This window comes from Rhipicephalus sanguineus, chromosome 4 (assembly GCF_013339695.2).
Source record: "Rhipicephalus sanguineus isolate Rsan-2018 chromosome 4, BIME_Rsan_1.4, whole genome shotgun sequence".
NCBI lineage: Eukaryota > Metazoa > Arthropoda > Arachnida > Ixodida > Ixodidae > Rhipicephalus > Rhipicephalus sanguineus.
Window position 1 is genome coordinate 136,167,340 of NC_051179.1, and position 27,244 is coordinate 136,194,583.

At 46.2% G+C, this 27,244-nt stretch overlaps 1 protein-coding gene across 1 annotated transcript in view; it reads left to right on the forward strand.

The window, feature by feature from the left end:
• Positions 1-3,009: 3,009 nt before the first annotated feature.
• LOC119390730 (monocarboxylate transporter 2) overlaps positions 3,010-27,244 on the forward strand; it is a 66,826-nt gene continuing 42,591 nt past the window's right edge. Inside the window, exon 1 of the mRNA XM_049415348.1 lies at positions 3,010-3,111. Coding sequence (XP_049271305.1) covers positions 3,010-3,111 — 102 coding nt within the window. The remainder of the gene's footprint in view (positions 3,112-27,244) is intronic.

Sequence of the window (27,244 nt, forward strand, 5' to 3'; positions counted from 1 at the left end):
GAGTGATATCCAGTATGGATTAACAATTTTATCAGCAATGCAATGCAAATCTCACGTGTGGTTAATGCAATATACGGAAAGCGGTGTACGGTTTCTCGACCTGTGATGGCATGATCATCACATACGTATGACCATATAAAAATGGACACGTAAGCACGAGAGGCGATAGCAACGAGGTCACACCCTCAAGCAGATTCACAGTGTACTTTAAGAGAAGCAAGTGTCGCAGGAACAAAGTCAACAGTACTCATGCCTAGGATAATGGCATGAGATGTGGAGAATTGCTCGTTCAATTACTGCTTAGTGAAGCCTATATTTGATCGGCCAAAAGGATGTGCGCTAACCGCTGCAGCAGTGTCGCTGGATAGAAAAAATGGAAACGAAACAGTGTACGGTGTAGTCGTTTCGGTCATTATTTTATACTGTGAGATATTATAGGAGTTATTTAAATAAAGAGAAATTACTGTACATATAGTTAGTACTAGACGTTTACCTTTCATAGAAGCACTGCGACAGGGGATCATAGAAGACTCGAAAAATGAAGAATAAGGCAGTTTGCCGTCCAACGGGGTCAGTGTTGCGGAGTTGCCACTCCGGAATTGGAATGATTCCGGAATCATTCCACATTTTTGTGACCCCGGAATGGAATGGAGACGACGCTTGGAGGAATGGAGTGGGAATGGAATTAAGTGCCTTTTGCATGGAATGGTATGAAAATGCAATTACGTCTCTTTCCGAAAGTACAGCACGTTTTCGTCTACGCGCTGTTTTTCAAACTTTAAACTTCTGTCAGAGCCTCGAATTTAACAATAATGCAGTATTTTTAAAATGACTTAGCTAATTACAAGCACGGTATATTTGTAAGCAACGCACCTACTACAATTATGTCCTTATTCCGTATTCGATGCAAATGCGCAAGGTGCCCGAGCGGTGCACTGTTCCAATGAACACCAGGAGATCTAGAGGGTTTTGTTCCCCATTAACCAAATTTTAGTGTTCTACATATTCACGACCGCTCCAGACGCGTGGCAAAACTGCTTATGTGCTTAGTATTCATGAACACTACTTTTGTCAGCATAAAAATACGCTATGTCGTCATTTTAGCATTGACACATTTAAGCTTAAACAATGATAAACATCACCATTCGTTCAAACATGCTCAACATGCAAATACTATAGGTAGCGGGAGAACTGCCCGTATGAGAATTAGTAGGGTGGTTGTACTACGCGAGATATGTCACCAAGCTACTATCCCTCGACCTTGGTAACGTGTTGTGCGTACTTTTGCAGTTCCTAATGCATCTGATGACATCACCTTTATGGTGCATTCATTCTTATCTCGACAAAACTATCAAGATGACTCTGCTACGATGAGCAATTACGGGAATGGAATAGAACTGCCCAGCCATTCCGGAGTGGGAATGGACTAAGTTTCTTTTCATTTCTAGGAATTGAAAGGAGTGGAATTGTGGCAAGTTCTAATTCCCCGGAATGAAATTGGAATGGATTGGATGCGCCCATTCCGCAACACTGATGGGGGTACAGAATACAGCAACATTATCAGTGTCTGAGAAAATTCAAGGCCCGAAAGCTACGCGCTTTTAGTAAAATTTTTATCGTCGAGGAGGCAAGCACATTAGGGTGGATAGAAAAGCATTGCAGAGCTGCATTGAAATATGTATACAGGACATATTGGAATGGAAGTAGCTCGTAATTTGGACAACGTGCTGCTCTAAATTCAATTTTCGGATCTTGCGTTCACCTCATAGATGGTTTCTTCATCATTCATAGCGCACTTGGGGCTCTAAAAAGATGTTTGGTTCTAGACACATTGACATGCAATGTGCGCGTACGCCTAGATAATTTCAGGCGTTTTTCTCAAAACAACATTTTTGGACTTTATGTGCCTTTTTTTCGACAAGTATTAGGCGTACAGGAGCAAACTTTTTTACATGTTTCAATTAGGGGCATATACATATCTGCAACTCAAATCAGTATCCTAGGTGCATTTGTGTTTTTTCAGTATAAAAAACATTCATCAGTGGCAATTTTCATACATCGACAAACGTAAAACACAAAACAAATCTAGTTTTTGATCAAAGAAGGGAAAACAGCGCTGAATTTTAGACGAACACAGAGAAATCCATACGACGGCAGCGCTTGTCATCCTCTGTCTTCCTTTGTGTTCGTCCGAAATTCAGCGCTGTTTTCCCTTCTTTGCACAATTAACCAACTTGCTCAAGCCTTAACCCTAGTTAGTTTTGATGTACGCTCACAAATTTAGTTCCACTTCTGTCAAGCCTTGGTCTCTACCTTTGTGGAAAATTGTACTGCTCTGCAGACACCAGATCTTAACAAAAAAGCACATATGTTAAAAAATTACAAATCTAGAATAAAAACAGCCAGTACACAACTTGAAACTACTTTCGGACTATATTGAAACCTACGTTTACCTTTCAAATACCTTACAAATGTTATAGCCATAGCTTTTATTACCACTGTTAAACAGCCAAATATTGAAACTCACATTAAATGTCCCACCCCACCTTAACAGCGATCTTCTTTCTCGAAGGGGTCTGCGTTGTGGTGAAAGATGATACTGAACGAACAATTCAGTGCGAATTACCTGCTTTGTAGGCAGCGCGCCAGTTTCGTTTCTTCGAAGGGTAGGTCAATTTCCTGGGCAGACCTGAATAATATTTAGGCCAGCATGACCTCCACATTTATTTCACTTCATTCAAAATATGTGCCTGACCAGACACCTATTGATGGCGGGATCGCTTTTTTAATGTTAGACCAAAGATCAGCAACTATGAGCTCTTGAATGTCAATAAGGTGTCTGCCCTAAGCGTCAATGACCCTGCATCCAAAGAAAGCTTACGCACCGTGGTTTACATGGTGTGCATATCACTTACAACCACTCTAGCTTGCAAAAATAATGAGTTCCAGATATTGGTCAAATAATTTTCACAGCGTAAGCAGTTGAGCTCCCAGCCAATTGTAGAGGCCATGTCTTCTGCGGCCGCCGCTGCCGCCGATGTCCATCGCATCTGTGGTGCGCAGTTAAGAACAACAACACGGCTTGAGCCGGAATCGAACATCTGCGTGAAGGTTAGGTGTTCTACTACACAGCTGTATCAGTGCTTGAAGCTTCTTTGGATGAAGGCCATATGCAGGCGCTTGTCGCTCTACGAGTCGCATTAACAAATGCAGTATTGCGTGGCAAAACGTACAAGCGCACCAGGTGTCACATTATGTGAACTGCGTAACGAACGAGTAGTGTAAAGCATCCCACTCATTACGAAGAGCTCAGCCTAGTTCATTATTATCATTATTATCATCATCCCAGCCGCACAATCATCAAAGCTTTCCGTTCTGTAAATGCACATGTTACAGACGCGTAGTCAGTTCCTCGCTAGATCGCAAAATGATAATGAATTATTGCGGAGTGGGTGCCTCGCAGCTGTACTTGCAGTGCCGCCATAAGAGAGTTTAAAGCTTGTTCTCAGGTTGCTCATACGGCTGCCACTGTTTCTGTGCGGCGTGTTGTACGCAGGCCTGGCGAATTATTGCAATAGCAATTCTATGAACACTCCAGGCGCATTTTCGCGATCTCAGTGAAACGTCATGCTCGTTAAAAGGACCACATGAAAAGGTTGCCGGGGAGTTGGACTGAGCGTCTCCGGCAGAAAATGCGTACTTTGACGAGCCGGGAGTGGTCGTCAGCGGCCATGCGTGACGTATCCTCAAGCATGATCAACCTACAAGTGATACCTGTGTACGTATTGTGTTCTCATCAAGAAGTTTGCGTTGAAGGCACAGGATGTACGAAGGTCGCTTCGCTCGCTGCAGCGACCGCGTTTATTCAGGCTAAAGCCTTAGATGCCTCGTCAAATGTGAAAATTGACCGGCGTCCCGCATCGACGTCTTCCGTGGCCGCCCACACAAGTGTTGCAAAAAAACCATCTTGTGATGACGTCACCGTATGAGGCCATAGTGATGTCGTATATAGCCAACATTTGTGACGTCACTGTGACGTCAACACATGCATCTCAGCTTGATCAACGGTGAGCCTATAGCGGAGGCAGTCCAAAACCAGGTGAGATGCGTCCGACCCTGGAGGCAATGCAAAACCACCTTAGTTGCACAAAGCTTTCGGAAGGTGGCAGCGCAGGAGCAATACATCGACTGAGTTAAAAGTGAAAATGGCTTTGGCCTTCCAGTTGTCTTAGGTGTACCCACAAGGGACCCTGTGAGTTTTTACGTCAGCTGTAATGGCGCAGGGAACGTCGTATACGCTCCTCTAAAGTGTTAACACCGCCTTTATGTAGACTTTCTTGCGTCATTACCGGCCATCACGCTCTCTGGTGGTTGCAGTTCAACGATCTATTGGGACACATAGGTCGGTTGAGCCCCTCGGCTAGAACGATGCGACTTTCAAGTGGCGCACAGGTATGGTGGCAAAAACTCCGACGTGAGTGCCTCATCTCGCTCTCCTCGACAACGCAATACTGCATTCCTCTCGGCACATTGTAACAACGTCAATACGTTCAGTGCGGACTCCATGCTATCAGAATAACACAAAAGATCTGTGTATTGTTGCACATTGTCTTCTGTCGAACTCCATCGTCGCCAATCCCTCCTGTGCCCCGCTGCGCCGTCAAGGCTGTCGTTTCACCGTGCGAGACATGCTGCTCTACAGTCGTAACCATACACCTCAAGGTCACACGTTGCTTCTCGTAATTTATCTTCACCTGCGCTCCAACATATGAGCGCCCACCTTCATGCCGACCCACAAAGCACTCACGCACGTGTGTTAAGTCTTATGCGAGGTTACGGCACCGATTTCACTGGAGTGCTATGTATAGCTTCTTACGCATATATATTTGTGGTCGTCCCACAGGCCGACAACCCAACGTTCTGCCGCAACGCCCCACCAGCGCTCTGCAGCCTCTACCATGCCCTGTTCGACCCTTCCATCATGTAGACATCGACCTCTACGCCCCACTTCCATGTAATGTAACAGGGAGCCGATGGATAATGGTTGGTGTCAACCACCTCACCAATTATGTCAAAACTGCAGCTCTTTCTGCCCCTACTGAAAGCCGAGTCGCTTTCCCCTTGTTGCGCAATTTCGTGCTTCGGCATGGTGCTCCACGGGAACTCTTTAGTTATATAGGGCATGAATTCATATTCCAAGTGTTCGAAGGCCTGCACAATGTCATGTCACCCATTGTAAGACTATCGCTTACCTTCCTGAAATTAATGGACTAACTGAGCGCTTTAAGTGCACCTATGGCCAGGTGTTCCCTACGAAAGTTGCGTCCGGCCACTCGAAAAGGGGCAAGGTTAAGTCAAAAGGAGACATGGTTCCGAAAAAGACATGGATACATGGCCTCTTGCATCCTAGGCCTACAGTACGGAGACCCAAGGTATGACTGGTTTTTCGCCATTCTCTTTATTGTATGGGTGAGAACCTTCATACACATTGGACACGGTACCCGCTTACCAATGCGATGATTCCGAGCAGCGGTCCTCATCAGGGGTGGCCATCTCTACGCAGAACGCTTCCAACTGGCTCGTACCTTTACGACGGAAGGCCGCGCCAACTGTCAAAATCGGCTTTATAAGCACTCACCTACAACTTTTCGTACCGACGCATTGGTGTGGTTGTGGATTTCACCCCACGTACCCTGCCTTTCACCTAAACTTCTCGCTCAATACCGCAGACCCTCCCTCCTCTTTCAACAAACCTCTCCGGCGAATTAGGCGGAAAGCCCCTGACTCGATCGCACGAACGATGTCGCGGTCGCAAGACTGTGCGCGCTAGCAGTCTTAAGCCATATTGCGACCCTATTGTTGTGTTCTGACCATGGGTCACCAGGATAGCTACTCCTTTCTCGTGGGGTGATTAAATTACTACGGGAACACAAGTGGCGCGGCGGCCGTTTGTCTACTGTAGTGAGGAAAAAAAATCACACCATATCCACGGAGTGAATGATGACGAGTGGGCGAAGCTGCGGAGGTTCATCGGTAAACCGTGAATCTTCCGTGAAATCTGCCCAGTACATCTTCACCCACGTGAGATCGGGCGCGTTTATACTAAAGGTTCGATGAGTTATGACGACTTGCAGCTCACTTTAATTTTACATGTACGCTGTGAATTTTCATTGTTTAGAAAACCGTTGCTTTAGAAAACATCTGGCGTCTTTCGTTAAGCAGCTGGCGTCCTTTCGTTTTGCTTTAGAAACATCTGGCGTTCTTTCGTTTTGCTTTTACAAAACATGTGGCGTCTTTCGTTGGTTTATTTCATCAATCAACGGCGTTTTGAACAAAATTTTTATTGTTTAATCACGCACAGGAGAAATCTCACCAGGCACTACCTTAGAGGTAAAGAATGGCTGCTAATGGGAATGAGAGACAGAAGAAGTCGGCTTTTAGCTAACGCTGCGTATTCTTTATTGTTCAACAACGCACAGGAAAGATCTCCCACCGGCACCACCTTGGAGGTCAAAGCGTAAGACTGGTTACGCACTACGACTACGACTACGAGGGACGAACGGGTGCCGCCTTAAGGAGCTTCGCCCCTAAAAAATTGGCCGTGTGTCTGCGTGCGCCGCTGCAAATGCCGTATAAAGACGATAGAGGAGGCGCTGCGTGAGATGTGGACGCCATCTCGCAATACGTTGGGAAACATGAGCTTGTGCAGAGGGTTTCCTTCCTCCGTGGCAGAGGGCGTTCGTCGGCGCGCATATGGCATTTTTAGCACAGCCGCACTTTCAGCGCTGCTTAACCGAGCCAAAGCTCGGTTAACCTCCCTGCCTTTCCTCTTCGTATCTCTCTCTCTCTTAAGAAACTACGGTCTTTAGAATTACGCATCTATGTATTTTCTGTTAAAGGAACACACCACCTAATGCTTACCTAGTGATGCTGCGCTTCAGATATGCGTAATATTTACTTTTTAATCGACAATGTTCACAAGTATGAACAGCAGTACCAGTTCAAGATGGGTGGGCGGTAAGCAAGTGGTTCAACTATGGCCGGGTCGTAGAATCGGGTGACAGACAAACAGAAAGACAGACAGACAGACAGACAGACAGACAGACAGACAGACAGACAGAAATCTTTGCGTTGAAGTTCCCCAAGAAAGACTATCGTGTTTAAAATTTAAGGCAACTTCGCATTAGGGCTGCCAAGTCTCACGGAAGCGCGGAGCCGGGCAGCCTTCTTTGTTTCTCTTTCTTTCCTCCTCTCTTTCTTTCTTGTTCTCTGTTCCAGTTTTTGGTGTTTTTTTCTCTCTTTATTTCGATTTATTTATATTTTTCTTCTGGTAGTTTTTCTTTTCTTTGTCTCTCGTTTTATATCTCGCGTGTTTCCACTTTTTTTCTATTTCTGTATGATTTTGTCTGCGTTACTCCAAGCTAGGCAGCATTCGACAACACACCACATTCCGGGCCCTAATGTGTTCCGCACATAAAACAGGACTCAATTCTCGGTGTGGCGACGCTAGGGCTGCTGAACTCGGTCCGCCTCTTGGTGAAAATATTGACCGTTATAAAGCGTTTTCCTTGAGTTACGCCAGGTCTCATGATATAAAAGTGAGCTGCTAGACCTGTTTCTTAACCCATTCCAGTTTGTTTCTATCCATTCACCCTTGATAGGACATTACGATTTTTTAGGGGTGCTAAAATGTCACATATTACAAGGCAAAAAAATGCTCTGACACGCTGCTGTTTCACGGCTGCTGATGTACACAAATGAGGTACCTTGGGCGTGTCATATGTTTGCGCTGGCGAAGCATTGTGATTTAGCATTGCTGCACACCGCACTGCTTTTTGGGCCAGAGTTACAAAAAAATAATAAGAAGAATAATAAGGCACCTTTGCAATAGGGGTGCCAAGCCTGAAGGAAGTGTGGACCTGGCAGCTTTCTTTGTTTCTCTTCGCTTTTCTCTTTCTTTCCTCCTCTCTTTCTTTCTTTTTCTATTTTTCCGTTTTTTCCAGCCTTTTTTCCAGTCTTTTTTTCTATTTATTCCTTCCTCTCTATTCAGCTATTCCTTTCTCTTGCTATTTCTATTTTTTCATTCTTTTTCTCTCTTTATATTTCTCGCTTGCTTCCTGATTTTTTTTTTATTACGTGGTTTCGCCTGCGTTACGCCAAGAGAGGACTGCATACGACAGCCCGGGACCCCAAAGTGCCCCGAACTTAACTTATCATCAAGGCACTCGAAGAACAAGAGGAAGACTTCTCCTTGGCGCGAGCGCACGCTCAAAGTGCTATGCTATTCGTGGTTTTGCTTGCGTTACGCTAAGATACGACAGCATACGATGAAAGCATACGGCAGCCCGGGCCTCCAAGCTGCTCTGCACTTAAAACGGAGGCGGAATACGGCTGCAGTGACTACCGCTTCCTCGGTCATTTGCCCCATTCAAGCTGACGTAAGCAGTATCGAGAGAGCGTGATCCCTCATTCGAAGTATAGGATTTGCTCTGCATGTATTGTTAAGAATCAAAAAACATCTACTGAGCTGCCTGAAATAGACAGACGAAACAATTATCTAGGTGTACAATGTCTAGGCCTGCAACATTGTAGGTATAGGCAACGGAAATGTTTCCAGCAGGGAAAATAATTTTGAATTGGAGAGGCGTGCGACTTATCTCCGAGAGAGTAAAACAGAAAGACCCTATTAGCTATGACGGTACAAAGCCGCCAACATTTGAGCATAAATCTCCTGTCCCGTAATACTGCCTCAAGGCACGTACGACGTGGCCTTTGGTTCAGCAGCGTAGTGCGATGAATAAAATTTCCACTGCTGAACATATTCTTGGGGCCTTATCGGCTGGTTTTGAAGGACAAAGCATACTGCCCGTACCACTAAACGACCAAGAGGGCAATAACGTTGAGTAGGCATGCACTAATAGCAACACTTGCTGGATCACAAGGCGTAGAATCCGGCGCCCACTCTGCAAGGACATTCATTCCGAAGCGCGTTTGGTCACTGAACAGCTGAATCTTCTCGAATGAACAGCTGTGGGGGCAAGTATATCTGTGAATGCAAGCCTTGTCCACGCAGAGAGTGGTATGTTCGAATTGTTTGAAAAATAAAATTTCAGTTCATCCGAATTCTGGAAATATTATTATTAGCGAATGCAATTGTCAGTGGCAAAGAACACGTATGGTAGAAATATCTTCTAAAAAATGGCTCCTGAAACTTCACAAGAAAGCAAATTTGAAGGCTCAGTAACGTTTACGTAGGAGCACCGAAATTCAAAGCATGATTGAAAATTGAAATGCGCGAAAGGAGGACGGCGTGGAGTAGAAGGGACTAACGTCTGGTCCGCCATTAGCGCCAGCTATATCAAAAAACTACCAATCTCAATCAACAGTGCGTATTTGTAGGAAATGACTCAAGTATTAGGTATATGAAGGCCATATAAAACAATTCTGAATTCAGTGAACATTCTCCGTTCTCATTTTAACATCACAAGGAATCAAACACATCAAAGCTGGGTCAGAATAGGCACATGCCGGAAATTCGACGTACATCCGTCGACTGCGTGGATTGACAACGCGAGATTGTCAGATCCCCTGTGAAGTAATGGCCCTGTGCTTGTTGAAACTCTTCGCGGCTCACCGCGAAAGCGCCTGTCTTCAGAAAATAAGAATCGTATCAGTAAGGCGCTCAAGTCACCTTAATTTGCTATCGGAAGAAAAACAAAACCGTGCTATCGAAGAAAAACAAAACGACAACGACAACAAAGCAACAGCTCTAAGCGCCTGTTTGAGGGCGTTGCACGACTCAGTGAAATATGGCGCCCTCTCTTGACGTATCAGGCCGCATAGTTATGTACAGCGCTTGTATAAGCGCGAGTCTGTCCTCGCAAGTCAAGTCGTCGCTAGCATGGCTACATTCGCAAGAGCGAGCCTGAAAATATATATCCTGGTTTCCTTAGCGTGGCAATTAGTCGTATGCATCTAAACTGTGAGGTCTCCAATCTTCCAAAAGTTTGTATTCTAGAGATCCGCATGAATTTTACGAGTGCGCAAATGATATAGTTGTTCAGTATCCCGATGCATATATCAGTCGCACCTGTGGCACACTCTGAGCCTGCTTCATTATTCTTTTCATTCCTCGTGCCTTGAGAGCTTTGGTGAAACGCGAGTGTTGGTTCTGCCATTGCTCTATCGAACGACGCCAAGGAAAGTTGCACAGCTGCAATGCACGCAGGAAGCATCACACGTGCGTCAGTTATCGGAAATAGGTCTTTCACTGTGGTTGCTGCCTAGAGAACAATAAAAAAACATAAATGTGTGCTCGTTTGCCATGCCACGGCCCCTTTTTGTCATATAAATAGCAGTAAACGCCATACTTCCGGCTTTTTCAGGTCTTCGACTCCGTCGCTGTTGTTAGAGACCCCCGAGACAACACAAGACGAGAGTTTATGTCGGGCCACAGTGCTGTTTAATCCATACCATCCGGTGCTCTTCGCTGATGTCCCGTCCAGCTCGCGGTCAATTTTCATGAATGAATTACTTCCTCAAGCCATGACACTGATGTTCAGCTGTATGCTTCAGTTGGCCAGACAAAATTTTGCTTTTCACACAATGTACCTATGTTGAGGGGCCACCCCTTTAGAAAAATCACCGGATGTTTTGGTACTGCATGGCGAACAGCATAAAATGCTCAAATGACATCGCACGTGCGACCGATATGGCGCTACGATATAAGCTAAATGCATAAAAAGCGGGGTTTACATTGGCTCTTGCGCCGGAAGAGGTACGGATGGGAAGGGGGGTGGTAGGAAGAGAAGGGGTAAGAGTTATGAACAACCAAGTGGGAAGGAGGGGCTTCAGTGCCACTCAATTTAACACATGCCCTGTGAAATCTATCCGAGCGTCCAAACACCCCTCGCCCAGGCAATGTCGCACCATATATAGCAACTAACAGCTTTGTAATGGACGCAAACAAACTGAAGCAAGACTGAAAGTTGGACGAGTTGGTGATATATTATAGGAAAAAACAGCGCGCAAACGGACGGGACGAAGAACAACCCAACACAGCGCGTGTGTTGTGTTACCCTTCTTCGTGCCGCGCGTTCGCGCGATGTTTTCTCGCATTGCGCAAATATACTTCACAGTTTAAACTTCAGAAGCTTCAACAGCATGTCTAGTCAGGCGCTGAATGTTTCTGTATTACGCATTCAGGAAAACTTCATTTCACCATATGCAGAACACAACTCGTACCAGTAATGCAGTTAGACGGTTCGCGAGAACGCATGCTATATGAAATGCGCCGGAAGTACGTTTCGTACGGCAGCGACAGTATTATCGTGAATAGGGGAATTGAGTCATGCGCTCACTCATCGACTTCTATCCGCTCTTTCTCAGCCGCCGCGGACGTACTGTAGCTACGGTGCTCGGCAGCTGACCTGAAGGTCGTGGGTTCGATCCCGACCCGCCATCGTGATGGCAGTCCCGTCGGTCGAATTTTCTATGGATGTTGAAATGCTAGAGGACCATGTACTTAGATTAAGGTAGACGTTAAAGAACCCCGTAATAAAAAATTCCGGAGCCCTCCACCGCGTCGTGCTTCATAATCTTGTCTTGGTTTTGGCACGTAAAACCCCAGCAAATATTGCACTCCTGTTTCTCATTTCATGCTCCACGACGCCTGTTTTCTTACCGGCCTCGGTGACCGCGTCTCCATGGGCTCAACATGCAAAAAAACCGGTGTATTGAGGTTGAGGTGGACGTCAATGAAGTCCAGGCGGTGACAGTTGATTCGCACTCGACGACCACGGCGTGCTTCACAATAATATCGTAACCGAATTGCTTTCTCCTAATAACCCAGTACGTCGTCCGTTTCCTCCTTTAAAGGCAGGAAAATTTTGACGGAGACATCCCATTAAGTTCGAACACACACACACAGACACACAGACACACACACACACACACACACACACACACACACACACACACACACACACACACACACACACACACACACACACACACACACACACACACACACAGAAATGAATAATAAAAGGTTGTGTTACGTAAGGATGTGGGCTTATTAAATGTTTTTTTTTTCAACAGCTATCACCACAAAGCCCTTTTGCAGGGGGTGGAGATGAATATTGAGAGGTTCTGGAGAAACGAAAGTTGCATATTTTTACATAATAAGCAGTCGCGCTCAGTGAAGCACTAAATTTTCACTTTCTTGAGATCGTAACCACAGGCTTTCAATGTTCCCTGTTGCTTTAGAAGGCGAATTACCTTTAAACATTTTGAAAGGAAGAAAGTTAGCTGCACCGGTGCAAAGATACCTTACATGGCATTTTCTACACGTGGAATGGGCGTTTTTTAGTCCAATAAAGATCCACGAACCATTCACACCACGATGATATGTTGCTGCCCTACATACACAAAATACGGGCACCCAGGAGTTTGAATGCCGTGCTTCGCATAGCGTTGATGGATGAGTCACACGTGGGCGTTTTTACGAAAGCAGTCATGTTGTTGTATTTCCTGTAACGCTCGGCTAGCTTTTCGTTGCCTACTATGAGCAGGGCAAAATATAAACCCACTCGAATGTGAGCCTCAATATCCTCGATCGCTTCCGGACAGGTGAGGATAGTAAAGTAATTATCCCTTCTCTAACACTGCATGCTTATGAAGGTGAAGGTTAAATGCTGTACATGGTTAGAAGGCATATGTGCGATACCGAACAAGCTGCGAAATTTGATGGCTCGTGTCTGTACCGGGTCATAAAGTCGAAGGAGAACAACCCCAATTGCTTAGAAGATCGAAGGTTCGACTGTCGGCTACCTTGACAGATCAATGATACATGTCTCCACAAGCTTAAAAGATCAACGATTCGACGCAGAGGAGGTCGATGCTCCGAAAACCCACTCGTAATGCAAGTCGAGGGTCCGAGTGCCATCATACCGCGCAGACAAGAGTTGGTCACCCTACACGATTGTATTGTCTATGGTTCGATAAATGAGAGCGAGAGAGAGAGTAACGAAGAGGAAAGGCAGGGAGGTTAACCAAGCTTTGGCTCGGTTGGCTACCCTACACTTGGGGTGGGGGAGAGGGGGAATAATAGAAAAGAAAGGGTAAAGAAGAAAGAAGAAGAGTAAGAAAGAGATGAATGAACAGCGTGAAACTGCACAACACGAACTCGCGCTGTTAGTTCACAGGCGCTCGTGAAGTCCGGTGGTCCTCAAGAAGCACAAGAGGGCTTTCGTGGCCTTGCGCATATGCGAGACCGTAGGCCAAGGTCCCAAGATCTTCTTTTCTGTCAGTGGTCTTGAGTCCAGGTGATAGAGCTTGACTTCCATACTACGTCGTTGAGCCTGATATGATGGGCAGTGGCATAGAATGTGTTCAAGCGTCTCCTCGCAGGCGCAAATGTTGCATGCCGCACTGCTGGCCATTCCAATGAGACACGAATACGCATTCGTAGATGCCACGCCCAACCACATGCGGGACAGTAAAGTTGCATCGCGTCTCGAGAGCCCGCATGGCAAACGAAGTTGCGAATTTGGGTCAATCGAATACTTGCTCATAAGGGCAAGGGTTGGATTAGTACAAGGCCAGAAAGGCGAGGTTTCGAGCTCCAACATTCACCATATGTTATCCACATGCTGTCAGAGGTTATCGTTATCCCCTATATACTATACATGAATCACCGTGTATTCTTATGGAAGCAGCATATGTTACCACAATTGCTTTGATATGACTCTAAGGTATTATTAGCTTATAAAATAAGCACGTACAATGATCGTTTTAGGTGCGACGCACCTTATGCGCTCGGGCTGTCAGCGTCTCCAGTCGTCGTAGCCCGTCATGGTGTCTCATGTCGTCGCCCGTCGTTCGCTCAGGAAAAGCTCGCGAGTACGCGCGCGCCCGCGGGAGACAACGTAAGACGGCGCGTTGGTTCACGAAAAGCTCTGTTTCTGCGATGGACTCTGTCTAGAATGAACGCTGGACGCTGTCGGCGACGCAGCCTGTAGCAATGAGAGCAGGCCGTCCTCTCATTGCTATTGACGCGCACTTATGGGAAACACCGGTGCTTCGCAGGTTTCGCGTTAAAAGAGCTGTCTTGTATTATAGCAAAATTTTTTTAGCGCTGCAAAGTTGAGGACGAAAAAACATGGACAACACAGACGAAGCGCGTCTAACAACTGAATTTATTGACACAAGAAGGTCAAAAAGGAGAGACAACGGTGCGCTTCGTCTGTGTTAGATGCGCCGTTAGATGCGCTTCGTCTGTGTTGTCCATGTTTTTTCGTCCTCAACTTTGCAGCGCTAAAAAAATTTTCTACAGTGTGTTCCAACTAGCCCCCATCGAAGCTCTTCTGTATTATAGCAAGATATGGGAAAGGGAAGTGAGGGTGAGGGAAGAGAGAAGGACAATGCCACAAGCTCCACCACTTCCTTAGTCTTCACACAACTAGTGCGTAGCTCGCCAAGTTTTCTTTTGTTTATAGTATATGTGTACCATGCAACCAAAATATCACCTTCATTGTCCCGCATCTTTTTCTCCACTTTTTACACCCTGTAACGGCTTGCTTTGTCAGCATCAAAACGTGAAATCGGTGAGGTGACAATACAGAGCTGTTACAGAGAAATAACTATGCAGAGCTGTCACGGGGACGACGGCTTGTGTGATGCTTCTAGATGGAAAAAATATAATCAAATCTTCAAGGTAGCTTCGCACTAGCGGTGTCAAGCCTCAAAGAAGTACGGAGCTGGGCGGCCTTCTTTGTTTTCGTTTTGTTTTCTTTTTGTTTATTCCTTTTTTTTTTCTTTTTATCTCTTCTCTCTGTTTTTCCCTGTCTTTTTTTCCTCTACTTGTTTATATTTATTATTTCAGTCTCTCTATCTATTTCTTTCGCTCTCAGCATTTTTTCTCTTTATTTCTCTCTTTCTCAATTCTTTTGATGTTATGCTTACTATCGCCCCTCCTCCTTTCCCTTCTTACCCTCATATCTCTCCTCCTAACTGTCACTTCCCTTTCCCACCCCCTCGCTAAACTCTACATTAAAATGCTATGCTATTCTGGGCAAGCTTCTCACTCCTGTCAGTTCCAGTCCCTTCCCTTTTCTAACATTGTGTAGCAGGTCAGAAAATTGATTCAGGCCGTCCTCTCAGCTTTTCTGTCACAATAAACCTCTCTCTCTCTCTGTTTTCCTGCAGGGATAGCCGAGTGATTAAGACGCTCGCCTTCGGATAATGGGTTCGAATCCCGCCTCGCCAAGAAACTTCGTTCGCCAAAAATTTTTCTGTTCCCCTTTCTTTCTATATCTTTGCTTCTCTCTCTCTCTCTCTCTGTGTACTCGTTCTCTCGCCCATCAAAGGTATTGCACCCCACGCTGGACAAATCGGCGCACGTGTTCTGGGAGTGAACCAGAAGAGGACGAAGAGAGCGCGTGCCGGTTCTCGATGATCATTTATCTTCACCCGCCAAGGACCAATGCTTGGCTTAAAGGGGCCCTGCGACACTTTTGCGACTGCCTTATTTAGCACCGCAAATGCGTGTAGTTATGAATGCCGAGACGAACGCAAAAAGAATTATGCAAATTGGTGCACGAAAAGTGAAGTTATTAGTCCTCAAAGTTCAAAACTCAAGCAGACGACGACGAGAAACGTTTTTTTCGGATTTCACTCTCCCGCTGACGTCAAAGACCGGTTCCAATCACTGCGCGCGTCTTATAAAGACATACCGGAAATGTCACCTCATGGTGGCCTTCACACAGTACATTGCTACACCTCTTTTTGACGGCCTTGTTACCATGCTTACGACAAACCACGTCCGTCAGCTAGCAGACGCTCCCATGATTTGTCGTGTAGTGCACAAAATGAGTCTGGAAGACCTAACAGACCTCGAGCGCGAGCTCTTGCGACGCAGCGATTGCTTGCATGTCGTGCACGCCATTGCAATTTGAAAGTGCGTCGCTGAGCCCCGCGCAACGCGAGGATGGCTCCATGGGCCCAGACGAAACGCTAACGCCCGATGACTTGGAAGGCGTCGGCCGGTAAGCGTTTAGAATTTTTTTTTTCGTTGACAGCATCGTGCCGAACTGAGCGTTGCGTGTTTCGCAGGTGCCGGTGTGGCCGGTGTCGCTCGATGCCGCAAAAGACAAAACGCGGAAGAGTATCGTTTGATTACCATTCCACAACGCACCTAGCGTCGTGTTCGTTGTTTTGAAAATATATCAGTTAGAAACAGGAATCATTTGTTTCTGAGAAAGCATAAAAAGGGGTTTTGCTCTTCTTAGACCTCCGTAGTATAGGCACCGTACAGTCGAGTTTTCCAGTGCGACTGCAGCGCCAGAACGCAAAACCCAGTGGACAAAAAACGCAATAATGAGACGGGGTTGCTCAAAATGGAACGCGATGTGCGCGTCTCCCTCTCTGAGTGAGTGGGCGGACTGCGGCCGGGATAGACGTCAGACTCTGCCCAGGCGGCGCTGCGAAAAACACCGCCACCAGCGCCCTCATCGTAGCCCTGGCACTAACTGGGTAGTGCAAGGAGAGCCGCCCGCAAGCGAATGTGCATATTTCCTGAAAATCAAGGACCTGGAAAGCTTCTTCCGCCAATCCACGCTTCAGAAACAAAGGAAGCTGATCAAAGCGAACCGCGAGTACAATGCAAAATAAGTTTTAGTTATTCCCGCGCGCTGCAACTCGCAAGTACAAGCGAGCATCACACGACACCGAGTTCGAGGCAAGCCCTCCGACATCCGTTCTCTAGAGCCTAAATGCGTTAAAATTGGGTATATACGTATGCCACAGCGATAAAGTACCTACATACACGATCAATTTACTTAGCTATGCATCTTACGATCAGTGGTAGAAAACTCGGTTCATCAAGGGCGAATGGCTCCGGCGATTTTCGCCTTTTCAGTTGTATTCTCCCTTAATTCATCTCTCGCTTCCTGTGCATTGGAGTGTTTTATTACGCATCCTCAAATGGTCTCTTGATGGTCGTCTTCCGTTTGTATGTACTGCAAATGGGGATACGTGCGTGTCCACTTTCGCGGGGTACAATCAAAGGCAAAACCGTGGCCTCCGAGATAGCTACGACAACCGCGGAGGACACGGGCGAAACAAACCTGAAGGGAGTCACGACCAACATTCTGCGATTTACTTGTATGACGCACGTGGTGTGAGCTAGTTAGAACCAGAACTCTGAGCCTTCAAAACGTACGTACGTCCGCGATGCTGTGTTGTGACGAACAAACTCGTCGCGGTGTGCGTATCACGCGTCTCCAGTCTGCCTCTAGCTGCTCACTTCGTGTTACACGACAAGCACCGCGGTCAGAGCCTCTGCTGATCTTCATAGTCAAGGTTACCACGGTTTTGCATCAGGGCTAAGCAAAACAACAGCAGAGCCACACATTCATGCCACCAGCTGTGGAGAACGCGGGTACTTCGCTTACCCAACACGCTCGCAACGGCCCGTATCAGCGCTCTCGCCTTTCTTCTTCGTACGACAACTATGGAAATCGGTAAAACTGAACGTTGTTATTCAGCCTTTTACGTCCGTGGCAATTCAAAACGCAACAGTGCGTCTTTTGCGGAGTTTCTTCGTAGCGTGCGGAGGGCTCTCGTCTGCTGCTGTTTTCGCCGTCGTTCAGGCGAGTGATCCAGCAAGCACTTCACGACGGTTCGGTGGCGCGTCCGACTAGCGGAGAGCAATTCACAGCTCTCGTTCTGAGTGCTAAATGCGCAAACACACGCGATATTAGGCTCAATAGTTGTTTCGCACTCGCTAGTTGCACCTCGTCCCATAACAAACTGTGCGAGAGAGTCGGTCTATGCACTACTCAATACTTCTCCGACAGGTGGCGCCACACATCTTGGAAACTCCAGAGTCTGACGTCTATACACGGGGGACGCGTTCGCGCGTCTGTTTTCTGCGTGCCCCTAACGGCCAATGCCAGCGAACATGGGACGGGCCAATGCGAGCAACGCAGCTCCCTCTGGTCAGTGTACGGTGCCTATGGCCTAGCTACCACCATATGAATATTGCACGTCACGTGTCGCGTCAAGCCAATCAAAAACGAACGGTCTTTGTCGTCACTGTCACATGACATCACGTCGCTTCCTGTAGCAGAAATAGCCGATGTGTGTCGCCATAGTGCGAAATCAAGGTAGTTTATCCCGTGAATTAAAATTATAACAGCTTCGATTTCGGCGTTGGCACTTGCGCAACAATATCGGTGCATTCCACAGTGCCAGAAGAACCGATGAAAAAGACATGCTCAGATTGTGTCGCAGGGCCCCTTTAAGCAGCTCCGCTGCTGAAAGCACGTTCGGTGATTTAGCGCGCATAATACAATAATACGATGATGAATCGCACCATAGGGAGCTTCATTTTTATCATGTGAAGCTCTTTACGGTCGAGCTTAATATAATGACTGTGCTCATGGCATTTCACACCAATCTTAATGCAGCCGCAGTAGCCTACAATCGAACCCACGACCTCAAACGTAGCACAGCTCAGCCTAATCGCAAAACTTGGACGTTAGCTAGTGTTGATTGCAGGGGTGTGTGCAGAAAAGTAAAGAGCATATCTTAAGATATTGACAATGAGGATTACATACCTTGTCCCTCGCAATGCCTTATGGCTGTTCTGGGGCACTTGCGAAACAAACAGGTTACATGCCTGTAGACACTGTCAGTGTAAGAGGAGAGGTCTGGAAACTAGCGCGAAGCCAACATTTTGTCCTGCCTTACTTGTTCTGGCTGACGCGACGTTGTTTGAGTGTGCTGCCATATTGTTGTGTGTGATGATTCGGAAATACCGAGCTGCCTCTCAGAAAAAGTTTACCATCTCAGTATATGGATGGATGTCGGCAAACCCCTTGTAAAGTATAGTGGCCAGAGTACAAGTGCAGTATGTGGAATTCATTTGGTTGTGCCAGTATGCGGCACGCATGGCCAGGCATGATGTTTCTGTTGCGATTTATCGGGATGAGTCGGTTTTCACTGAGTGAAGAGAGGCCGGTGTTCGCTAATTTAGAGTGCGAATCGGAAAATCTACTAATCGCGCCAAGTCTCCTCATTATTGTGCATTGTGCTCGCGTATAGATTGCCCACTGCAACCCCAACATAATATTTTCGTTTCTTTACTTGGAACGTTCGCGCCAGCTGCCTGGGTTGTTCCAGCCCCTTTCAATATAGTGTGCTCTCTCAACATTAGCCTCCAGTGCACAAGTAATCCTTTACGCTGGTGTGTTAGACAACTATGTTTAATATTCATGTGAAATAAACGTAACTATTGCTATAGATGTTGCCGCTACCTATAAAATAATGCGGTGTCCTACTTAAGTTAAAAAAAAGCATAAAGCTTCTCTTTCAAAGTATCCTAGAGTATTGCGTACATGATGATTCACTATGTTTTCAGCCCACCGCGTAAACTACAACATATTTCATATGGGCGTGCAATCTCAAAAACCTACTGGCACACCACATGTGCGGCACAGAGGTAGCGTTTTTATTATATCTTCAGCAAATGGGACAGAACAAGCTTGCTAGTAGCAAAACACGCGAGTGTGGTATGCGTATGCGATAGGTGTGTTGCAGCAGCTCTGTCAGGTGCTGTTGTTTGCTTTTCTGACGTGCGAGGCAAACGGCGTACTGCCTTAAACGTGAAACTTTTCTGTCAACGCAACTGTTGTCATGCATGAAGGTATTTTATGTAAGCGTAAACAGTGCAGGAGGGGGAAACAAGCAGACACAGCAGCGCAACCAGGGTTAGTTAAAATACATGTATTACACGCATCGTTAGCTCATCATGATAGCTCTCCTCTTGTATAGAGACTATGACCAATATTTGCTTTAGCTTTTACGCCGGCGACCCTCTCCTTGTTTGGTCGCTTTCGGAGTAATTTGCTGCAAAACTATAGGAAAAAAAACATGGTTCATCCCGCTGTCATAGGAATTGGAATAACAGGAAATTAAAACACCCTCTTTCAAAAGTAACTGAATGTTTACTGTACATTGATATAAGAGAGTTTGCCCGGTGTATATTGATGTCTGGTAGTTACAGCACCGCTCAACGTGGATGCACCCACTTTGATGCATGATTGTACATCTCCACTAACGACCATGTTGAATGATTAAACAAACCCTTGTGGTAGCTGTAGTAGTTAGCGGTGAAAGCGTAATCAGAGAACGAGGTGTGACAGCCAGAAGAGCGTCGCATACTGGACGCAGAACTTGGTCGCCATCCTGCGGCATGTTAAAATGTGATTGAACACCATGACCGGACTAGAGGGAAACGCAAAGTGCGTCGTGCCGCCCCGGTAGCCCGGCCGCGATTTTTCTCGGGGCGCGCGCGTAGGCAGGGAACGCGGTGTTACAGCCAGGTGAGGCAGGCGCGCGTCGCAGAGCTATTTTTGGTTTGGAATCGCGTGATGCTATGAGCGAGGCCGTCGCTTTTACGACGCTTGGGCTAAGGTCGCCACCTCGTGGTGTGTTAATATATTGACAAAATTGCACTTCTATCGAAAACGCGCCGAATGGGACGGACGTATAACGCGTTGCATGGGATAAACGCGGAGGCCTGAGTAATGATGAATTACTTTACATTACCTCTCCCAGAGGGCAACACGACCTTGCGGACCGGAAGAGCGGAAGATATAAAAGGCGCGTTTGTAAAGCCTCTATAGCCTGTGACCGTGGCGCAGTGGATAGCGTGCCCGGTAGTGTGCCTCGATGTGAACAAAACGCGCATCAAGGCACCCTACGTGCCCGGCATCTGTTGTTGTGGACCGAGCGGTCGTGGGCTCGATGCCCGTTGACAGAACTTTTAGGGGCGAAGCTCCTCTTACTCTAACCGTGTCAGTGTTGTCACGCGTGCGGCGTAAGGCGTAACCGGCAGTATCTCCCGAACAGTATCTCCCATCACCGATCCTTTGCAAACTGCCCACTACTTCGTCTTTGCAAACATCCCACTACGATCCATCACCGATCCATTACTTCACCGACAATAAAGCCGTTATAATGAAGGCGGAACGGAAGCCACCTTTGCAAACTGCCCACTACTTCGTCTTTGCAAACATCCCACTACGACCCATCACCGATCCATCTTTTCACCGACCATAAAGCCGATATAATGAAGGGGGAACGGAAGCCACGTCTAGCTACCACTTACGATTAATAAAATTTCTTGTATAAATATATGCAGTGTTTGTCACGTCTTTGAAGATGTACTTGGATATCGCTTTGATTACTGCTGGGCGAAACCACTGGAAATTTCACGGTGTAACCATGATTGCTTCAGGAGCTTCGCCCAAGCGTATCTATCTAGCCGCCTACGACTTTGTGCTCTCCTGGCGGTTTCGTTAATGGGACGTATACGAAAATTAGTATGGTACAAGATGGCTGCATGAAGAGCATAAATGATAGGTCATAACAAGAAAATCATGACATGCATGTCATGAACAGCATGATTTACATGGCACGGCCTTGGTGCTCTTGTGGCCGTTTCGTTAACTTGTTAATTTGCATGCCGTTAACTTGGCATGTAAATCATGTAGAACATGATTTGCATGCCAAGTTAAGCTATCTTGATATACATCAAAGTTGGTATTGCATGACGTGACCGTACGATGAACATATATGACAGGTGGTAACATGGCAATCATGATATGCATGTCGTGTAGGGCATGGTTTACATGCCCCGGCCATGGTGCGCTCGCGGCCGTTTCGCTAGCTTGATATAAACGAAAATTGGTATTACATGACATGACTGTATGACAAACGTAAATGACAGGTGGCAACATGAAAATCATGACATGCATGTCGTGCAGGGCATGATTTACGTGCCACGCTCGTGAGCTGCTAACGGCCGTTTTGCTAGCTTGACATACACCAAAACTGGTATTGCGTGATGTGACTGTATGACGAGCATAAAAAAATCGTGACATGCATGTCATGTAGAACATGATTTACGTGCCACGCTCATGGTGCGCTCGCGGCCGTTTAGCTAGCTTAATAAACACCAAAATTGGTATTGCGTGACGTGAATGCATGATGAGCATAAATGAGAGGTGGTAACATGAAAATCATGATATGCCTTTCATGTGCAGCATGATTGACATGCCACGCTCATGGTGCGCTCGCGGCAGGTTCGCTGGTTTGGTATAACCCAAAAGTGCTATTTGGTGACGTGGCTGTATGACGAATATAAATGACAGGTGGCAACATGAAAATCATGACATGCATGACGTGTAAGGCATGATTTACATGTCATGCTCATCGTGCGCTCGCGGCCGTTTCGCTGGCTTGATATGCACCAAAACTGGTATTACATGACGTGACTCTATGACGGACATAAATGACAGGTGGTGACATGACAATCATGACATGCATGTCGTGTAGGGCATGATTTACATGCCCTACGGGCTGCTCGCGGCCGTTTCGCCAGCGCCATATACCCCAACATTGGTATTGCGCAACGCGACTGTATCCAGAACACGAATGGCAGGTGGTAGCATGATAATCATAGCTTGCAGTTCATGTACAGCATGATTCACAGCCGAACTCATGGTGCGCTCGCGGCAGTTTCCTTAGCTGGATATACACCAAAACTGGTACTGCGCAACGCGACACTAATGGCAGGTGGTGAGATGACAATCGTTACATGCCTTTCATGTACAGCAGGATTTACACACCACGCTCACGGCCGTTTCCCTAGCTTGATATACGCCAAAACTGGTACTGCGTGACGCGACTGTAGGACAAACATAATTTGACATGTCCTAACATGCAAGTTGTAACATGCATGCCATGTACGGCATGATTTACATGACATTGTCTTGGTGCGCTTCCGGCCGTTTCGCTAACTGGATATACGCCAAAATTAGTATCAAATGACTTGAATGCGTGACAAACATAAACGACAGGTAATGCATTGCATATACCACCAGACTATACGTTTAATTGCAATAAAGATTGTACATGCATGAATGCATGACAAACAGGTTATATACAGTGAACTAGATGTCATGGCATAAATGACTTCATTTGCCTCAAAAGCAAACAAGGTGATGTATGCATCACTTTGCTGGTTGCTTCGCATGATACCGATTCCCACAGTGGGTGGGATCTGCCGGATGTTTTTCTTTGCGATCCGACCGTGTACATTGTTTCGACGTCATTTCCGCGGCGGAAATACGTCACTGAAATCTTGGTGGACCCCGGCATAAAACACTTTCGTGTTAAAAGAAAGACACATCGCACTCTCTACTCATCGCGAATACATTACTTCAACGTATTTGTCTGACTTATCAAACAGATACATCACTTGCGAAAAAGGTTTGCGTGAAGCATATTCCAGATACATTATTTTCTTGTAGTAAGATCTTCTAATGACCATCGTGGCTTCACAACAGCAGTTAACTATCACCGCAAGAATACGCGGGTCGTTCAAGCGAAATTTCGAGTTGGTGCGCTATCTGTTGTGTAACTGACTGGGGAAATGCCCTTACCAGGGTGATGCAAACGGTGTCACTTCCTGAATAATACAAGTTGACATGATGGATAATTTGACATAATACTAAAGTTCACATAATTTCAGCGCATTATGATCCCTGAGATGTACACATTAGCAGGTAACTGGTCAGTATGCAGACACTTGTACGCGCTTATTGTCGAGAAAACGTCTTAGGAATCAAATTTCTTAGTCCTAGGAGTGAAACGTGTCCCGTAGTACATATTTACCGCAGTCTACCTTAAAACTGCTCCCACCAGAATATGTCCAATGCACACTCGATGCCACCCGTAGGCTCTTTTACAAATGAGATACCGGTATTCTGTTGCCTCTCGAAAAGCGGAAATAGTGAAGTTCGTAGGCCCACCATGAGGTCCAGATATATACTTCTATATTTCTGCGTGACAACGTTTCTAGAGATTGGTTCTGCTTACGGTGTCGACGTATTGTCACGTGGTCGTGACGTCAACGAAGGCAGCAGTCAGCAAGTCCAAGATGAAACTCCTTATTAGGGCGAACTTGTGGCCGGGAAATTGAAATCAAGCTACAGCAATAAATTAGATATCGGTGAACAGAGCGTCGACCGTCGACCAACTGACAAGCGGTGAAGTGCGTCGGTATTTTTACATGTGCCGTCGAACATTCCAGCGTTATCGCTGGTTGTCGCGCAAGTTCTAGAATAAGCTGGAGTGTTCGCGTCTAGCGCGCAATCTTAACAAAACGATCTACAATAATCGCGGTTTGCGCTGAGCGATGCTGACAGTTATTGTGGGAGAACAACGAATACAACAAAAGTGATAATAAGAACCGCCCGTGGCAGTATTAACGCCATAGCGTTAAAGAGCTCGTTCGCAGTAGTTCTGGTGTTGGCGTCGGTGACGGCGTCATTGGTTGTGAGCGAAAACTCATCTTATTCATGACCCAAAAATCGAGAAAGATGAAAATAAAATAAACAATAGTGATCTTCAGGTTAAACTATGAACCGAACCGAGGCCATCTGCGTGGCAAGCAGGTGTTCTACTCCTATCACAGAGCCACGATATTGCTTGAAGCTGCTTTGGGAAAAAAAATCTATATGAATGCCATGTAGTAGAAGGAGTGTCCTTGACGCTGTAATATTGCGTGGCAGAAGCGCACACGCAAGCCAGGCATCAAAACATGCGAATTGTGCAACGATTGGGTGCTTTAAAGGCCCACTCATTACAAAGCGCTAACACCTACTTAATCATCATGATCATTAGCAGCATAAGCATCAACAAAGTGAACAGCTGCGTAGGTTCGTGTGTTGCCTCGGACGCGTAGTGGGCTCTTCGCTGATTCACAAAAGGAATTATTATGGCGTAGTGAGTAGACAAAAGTACTTGCAGTAGACATTCGAGGATGCTTTGAAACGGCCAATGTTACGCGCACAGTGGTTCGTTTCCTTACGGCGCGGTTGAGCATACACCAAAAACCGAAGCTAGGCTAGCAATTGAGAAGCCGATGCGCACGGGTCCCGATTACGCTATCGCTTTCTACTCTTGAAAGCGAGCTCAAGCGTCCTCCAAGTTTTCCCCCTTGAAATACAATGCATTAACTTGGGTAACTCACCTGATCATCTTTTTATCAAGGTCATAAAATATTATTCAAAGGCAATCTCCTGATCATTGCAATTCACCCATATCTTGTCAGTTGTTTGCTGAAGCAACCTTAAATATCAAAGGTACGAAATTTTATGCCGGTAATAATAGGAGAGCGAGGTTGTAGATTTTATGGGTGGATAGCCAAACGGCGCGTCGTCTGCTACAGCACTTCCGGTGCTAGGAACCGTCAAGGCTCAGCTTGTCGCTGCTTCAAGTTGTGTGCGGTTCAGTGTAATCGGGGAGGAGGCAAGATAACTGGTAACAACCGCGTCGCAGAAAGTACACGTTTTCTCCCCGATTACACTGAACGGCACACACCGTGAAACAGCGAAGAGCTACGCATCGAACCGGAAGACGTCATTTTGCTATCCACCTATTGGAAGCTGTTCCTTCTTCGCTGTATAGTCTTATGTTTCCTAGTGAACGCCGGTATGCACTGAGTGGGCGAGTCTTGCATCTGTTTCAGTAACACTTGTTTTTTCGTCTCTGGTCATGTTACGTCGAGTAGTGTTCTCGATAAAATAAATTTTTCTCTCTGTAATCTTTCTAAAGCATATTACTATATATCTCGCCCACGGACGCGTGTATGCTCCATGAATGCCTAAACAGTCCTGCCTCTGCCTCTGTGGCGCAGCTCATATTCCTGTCGTAGTTCAAGGAAGTAAAAGCCTAGAAATTACATAATGTTATTAGCGAGCTTTAGTAATGCGCACGCTGAGCTCGTAATGGCGTTGCTTAATTAAGATTGTCGCGTTTTTCATATGGCACGTGCGAAGAAATTGTGCACATTCGTATTACGCTTATATTGCTGCCAGAAGCATCCACAGCCTAAAATACGTGAAAAATTGCGCAAATTTTCTTTTGCAAGGGGGGAGGTAGGAAATGGCCTTTTTTTATTCAGCAGCACATGCAATTGTTGCGGACACGCGCATTAATCTAATAAAGATGTACTGATGTGAGTCATCATCGTAAGCTGACCGTTGGGCTATATGCGAATTATTTTTAATATATTTGTTGGAATATTCATGCTTTTCACTGTAAATGCCCTTTTATGTGTATACACTCCACTGCGCGCGTACTTGATACTCTGCCGTAATCGGCCTAAATTTTGATGACTGCATAATGGCATAACACTCGTGTACACTTTTATTTAGGCGCGCGTTAGAGAACCCCGTGTCATCAAAATAAATTTGTAGTCCTCCGCGAGCTAAGGCGTGCTTCTAAATTTTATTGTTGCTCGGACACGTCCACCCCCCGAGAGTAACTTTCTGTAAAACTTCAGGTCAACTTATGTTACCTAGAAGAGTGTGGGTGGAGGAGAGTTGGTTATTTATGACTGGGAAAGGTTACGGTAGAGAACAGTCTAGCAAAAAAAAGAGGGTTTCTTCCGCTACCGGGCTCCATCGGCGAGCCATCGAAGCCGGTAAGGGCAAGGGCTGCGTAAGATGGCGTCCTGTTGTTCCAATAGAGAACTTGGAGATGGAATTTACAGCGGGGTTAAACTGACAAGCCCGTGTTTCGTGGTATTCTTCCGTGAACTCTCTTCAGTGACGCAATTGCAGAGGAGGGCAGATAACACATGAGAAAAACATGCCGCACTACCAAACTTCGCTTTTCAATGGTCCCATGGTGCAGCACCAGTCGAACGTTTACGTGCTTCCTGAGGAATGTGGTTATATTGTGGCTCAAAACTGGCGGTTTCCTGTTTTTGTTCCTTATTGCCATTTCATCCTTTCAACGGAAATCATTGCAAAACACATTCGCTGTTCTGTGATTTTTCATGAGATTTCAAAAACCTTGGAGTTACGGGGACTGTCGGGGACCCGAGAGCCGAGGTGAATGAAACAAGAATACATATTAAAAATGTGCGTAGGATTGGGTAAAATGAGGGTAGAAATACAGCTCAAAACGTCAACAGAATGCGGTAATGGTGCAGTATGCCATATAAAGGATCGCATTATTTAAACTTGGATTTCGGAACAGATCCCGCGCACACAGCAGGCACACAGGAAGTGTTGTAATAACGCCGCACTGTAGCACCACATGCCGCTAGGCTTGCGAAGCAACCGCGTGCGTGGGCGTCCGAAGGTAACCGAAGGGATGAGCT